At 33.3% G+C, this 4213-nt stretch overlaps 1 protein-coding gene across 1 annotated transcript; it reads right to left on the bottom strand.

Moving 5' to 3' along the window:
- Window positions 1-1341: 1341 nt before the first annotated feature.
- Window positions 1342-2653, bottom strand: LOC105107496 (peroxisome biogenesis protein 7). Its single transcript, XM_011001435.1, has one exon. The coding sequence runs from the start codon at window positions 2531-2533 to the stop codon at window positions 1577-1579; it is 957 nt and encodes a 318-aa protein (XP_010999737.1). The 5' UTR covers window positions 2534-2653; the 3' UTR covers window positions 1342-1576.
- Between the last annotated feature and the right edge of the window lie 1560 nt (window positions 2654-4213).

The raw sequence follows: 4213 nt of genomic DNA, 5'->3' as shown, positions 1-4213 counted from the left end.
TATTGCACTACAGTTGGTTTGAATCTCCAAGCCATAACATGAGGTCACTTTTAAAGCCATCCAAACACCACAAGCAAAAGATAAATGCTTATAAGTTTTTGGATAAAGAAACATATCTTGACAGGAAATCAAAGGTCTTCCTAGGTGATTGGAAGCTAAAATGAGAACAGGTGGCTTTCCCCTTGCATAGAGGCCAAATTCTATCTGCATAGGATTTAGACTACCCCTTAGGCTAAGATAGTAACCTTAAAAAGAGTAGATCCTCTCCCATACACTATTCAACAATCGAATTTCTATATAAAAGAACTAAAACTTAAATATAACACGAGGGCCTGATCCCAACCTTGTCTCTTTTTTTTCTCCTTTTCTTATCAACAATGAAACTTGTGTAACCCCAAAGAGCAAGAATCTCACTGGTAAATGCAATTTTTTACACCTAAATTCAACACAAGAATATGGTGACAAAAGCATAACATCTAATCTCAAACCCCAAAATCAAATATGATCTTGCACAGAATCTGCAAATCCTGTACATGAAACACATAGACTTGCTATAGAGGAATCCTAACTAAAAATATTTATCAAAAAGAAATCGGTGCTATTCAAGGACTCAGGAAATATGAGATAGGAAGAACAAAAATTGCAAAGTAGAATCAACTCCACTAGATACCCTTAGTTCATCCTTTCAATTTCAATTAAAGAAGCACTCCGCAAAGAGTAGATTAATTAATAATCATATAGTGATTTTAGCACTCTTACTAACAGCATTTGTAAATTAAAAATATTAAACAGACCAGGGGTTGTATGCCATGCTGATTTATATTTTGCAAAGGATGTAATGAAAACAACAAAAGGTCAAAGCATCACAAAGTTGGATACAACAGAATGATGGTTTTGCAAACCAAGCATGATCCTACCTCCCCAACATCCCTCTCCCCCGTTAACTAACCAAGTAAAGTGCCATGATCTAATGCATATAGATTGTTCAATCAGTCAAACATAATGCATGGCGATGCATGTAATTCAACAATAGAGAGGTTGATAAATAGCATTATCAATTAATGTCCATTTCATTTCTATTGTACACTGAAGGCATTAACTCTTAATGTTATGCTTATTCGATAGCACTTGTTTGGTCCATCACAAAACATAAGATAAAGGACTTTCAAATTTATCAAACCAATTCTTAAAGGAGCGCCATAGTTTCGCATCTCATACATGAGAGGAAGGAAGTCAAATTTTCATTTAGAAAGAAAATTTCCACCCGAACTATGTGAAACATTCCTTATTATACGTCGAATGAAAACAAGTCAAAGAAGATACAACTCTCAAAAAATCAAGGAAGCATCAAACAACACAAACTCTTTCGTGTTATTAAAACTGATATACAGGGTTATTCAGCACCTTATTCAACAAAGTCATCCATGGTGACAAATCTCGCAACTACCAGATAAATAAACAACTACAAGAACAGCCACATTTATACTTTTACTACTAAACGTACGACTTCCATTCAAAAATACAAAAAGTCTTAACAAAAAGAAAAATAAAGGAAAAAAAGAAACACTTCCCTTTGTCAAGGTGCTCTCGGGTCCGTCCCATGCTGCCAAACATAAACCAACTCATCCCACCCAGTGCTTGCCATCAACCCATCAACAAGCACACTGATATCAACTCCAACAGCAAACTCAGTATGATGATCATACCTCCCAACCAATGCATCTTCAACCATAAAATCCCACATACAAACACTCATATCATACGAACAAGAAACTATCAAATTCCTATGATGAGGCGAAAACTTAACTTTCCTAACAGCATACCCATGTCCATTTAAAATCGAAATCGGAGCTCTGAAACTCCTTACATCCCATACTTTAATACTCTTATCCACCGATGCAGTAGCAATAATACAATCATCATATTTATTCCAATCACAACACAAAATCTCAAAATCATGACCTGGAATAATCATCGTACTTCCCGGCTCACGCACGTCCCAGATTCGCACAGTACAGTCCCCGGAAGCAGATGCAAAAACATCCGTATGCCTCGGGTTCCACGCAGCAGAATAAACACAATACGCGTGCTCTTTAAACGTACGAATACTCGCCGGCCTGTCAAGGGTCCATAATTTAATCGTGTCATCCCAGGAAGCGGTGATAAAAGAATCACGGCGCGTGGGATTGTAATCGACTGAGTGAACTTCACGCGTGTGTTCCTGGAGTGAACGAAGTGGGTTTTGTGTTGGAGGTAAGGCCGTGTCGTAAAGCTTGACGGAGCCATCGGCCACAGCTGCGATTAAGAGGGAATCGTGGGATTCAGACCAGGCAAGGTCGTAGATGCCATCAGCAGTCTCGAAGGAGATGAGTTCGGTTAGAGGGGAGGAGGGTGCTGGGGGTAAGGAGAGGACGTGGAGACGACCGTTGCCGAGGATTCCAAAGTTCTGGGCAGTGGCGACGGCGAGACGAGATTCGTAAAATGGGCTGAATTTGACGGAGTAGCCATTGAATGGGGTTTTGAAGACTGGCATTGTTGGTAATGGTAAACGAGGTGGTTCGAATTTTGGGAATGTTTGGTTTGGTGGTGGACTGGATTGATTTGTTATCTTCGAGAAAGTGGAGGATTAATTCGAACACTGATTATTATCATGTAAAGAATGGTTCAAACGTGCCTTTGTAGGTGCTACAAGAGCGTCAAATTTTTTGAAAAAATGAAAATTGATGTTCAGCTATGCTATTATTTTCAAAGAAATGAGAAAAATCTGAGATGTAATTCATTGAATTGATTGATTTAATAAATTTGATTAAATTAATCATTTAATTAAAAATATATATTGATAGTAAATAAAGTGGAAACAAATTAATTATAAAAAAATAAGTTGATAATATTATATTTAAAAGAAATAAATAGGCATATTGAAGATTTTTTTTATTTATTAAAGTAGGTTTTCGAGCCATCTTCCACACATCTTCAATAATTTCACAGATTTTAAAATTAATGAATATATAAACCTTCAGTGATAATAAAATGTCTCAAACTTATAATTATTAAGAAATAAACTTAAAATCTAACCAGTTAAGCTATCCCTAAAGATTACCTATTGAAGATTTACTATTACTTCATCATAGACATTACCCTACCGCTAAAAAGAGCTCACCAAAACAATTTTAACACTAATGCAAGAGGTTGTATGATGATATCAAAAGGGTTTGCATGTATCGTCAAAGCAACAATCCAAAAAATAAAATCAAATAAAATATCATGAATTAAGCATTCCATACTTATATCTAATCAACTAATTTAATTTAATTTTAAATCAGAATTTATTTTAAAAAAAAGCTAAATTTAATAAAGAACAACAAATAAAAAGACTTGAGATAACAAGAGTTATTTTTAAAATCAGTGAAAATTTTTATAAAAAAATAAAAAATAATGGAAAGCAATCTCCAATTAAATAAAAGTTGAAGGATAGAACTAAAAGAACATGAGCTTTAAAAAAGAGAGAAGAAAAAAAAATTAGGTGGATGTCTTAAACTTGAGTTAATATCTCAAACTCATTACCTATTAGATCCTAGATTCAATCTCAATCAAGAATTTTAATTCTCAACTAATTTAATATTAAAAAATAAAATTAGAAAAAAATCAATTTAAAAAAATTAAAGTAAAAAAATAGTTTTTTTAAAAAATAAGGTTCAAGTTTGAGGAAAAAAAATAGAAGGATGATGAAAAAAAAAAAAACTAAAGAATGATGAAATCTCTATTTTGATTACCATTACCAACAATGCTAGTTTTCAAGTGACGCACACAATATCTCCTAGTAGCCAAATACTATTTTTTCTAAGTGATGTTACCTCTTAATTCATAGACAACACGTGTGATCAATTAATCCCAGGTTTGGTGCTAGTGGTGTATTTTTTTTCTTTTCTCTCTCCTTGATTTTCACACATGACCTTTTAAATTTTCAAAATAGCTCTTTAATTTGTTTTTCCTTCAAACTTCGTACATGTTCTTTTGATTACTATTTATTTTATATAAAATAATTTGTAATTTTTTTTATTTCATTCTCTTTTAATTTTTTTCATATGACTGATTACATCCTTTAAAAAGAAAAAAAAAAGCAAATCTCTTAAACCTTGGTTAATATCCCAAATTCAAAACTTGTTAAATTATAGATCTGAGCTCATTTAAGAAGTTTGATTTTCAATTTCAT

Source organism: Populus euphratica, unplaced genomic scaffold (assembly GCF_000495115.2).
Source record: "Populus euphratica unplaced genomic scaffold, PopEup_1.0 scaffold162.1, whole genome shotgun sequence".
Taxonomy (NCBI): Eukaryota; Viridiplantae; Streptophyta; class Magnoliopsida; order Malpighiales; family Salicaceae; genus Populus; species Populus euphratica.
The sequence above is the reverse complement of the archived record's forward strand: the minus strand, read 5'-3'. Positions and strand labels throughout refer to the sequence as shown.

What these genes read in the sequence shown, in the direction of transcription:
- LOC105107496 (XM_011001435.1), bottom strand. Translation starts at nt 2,533, where the DNA reads ATGCCAGTCTTCAAAACCCCATTCAATGGCTACTCCGTCAAATTCAGC.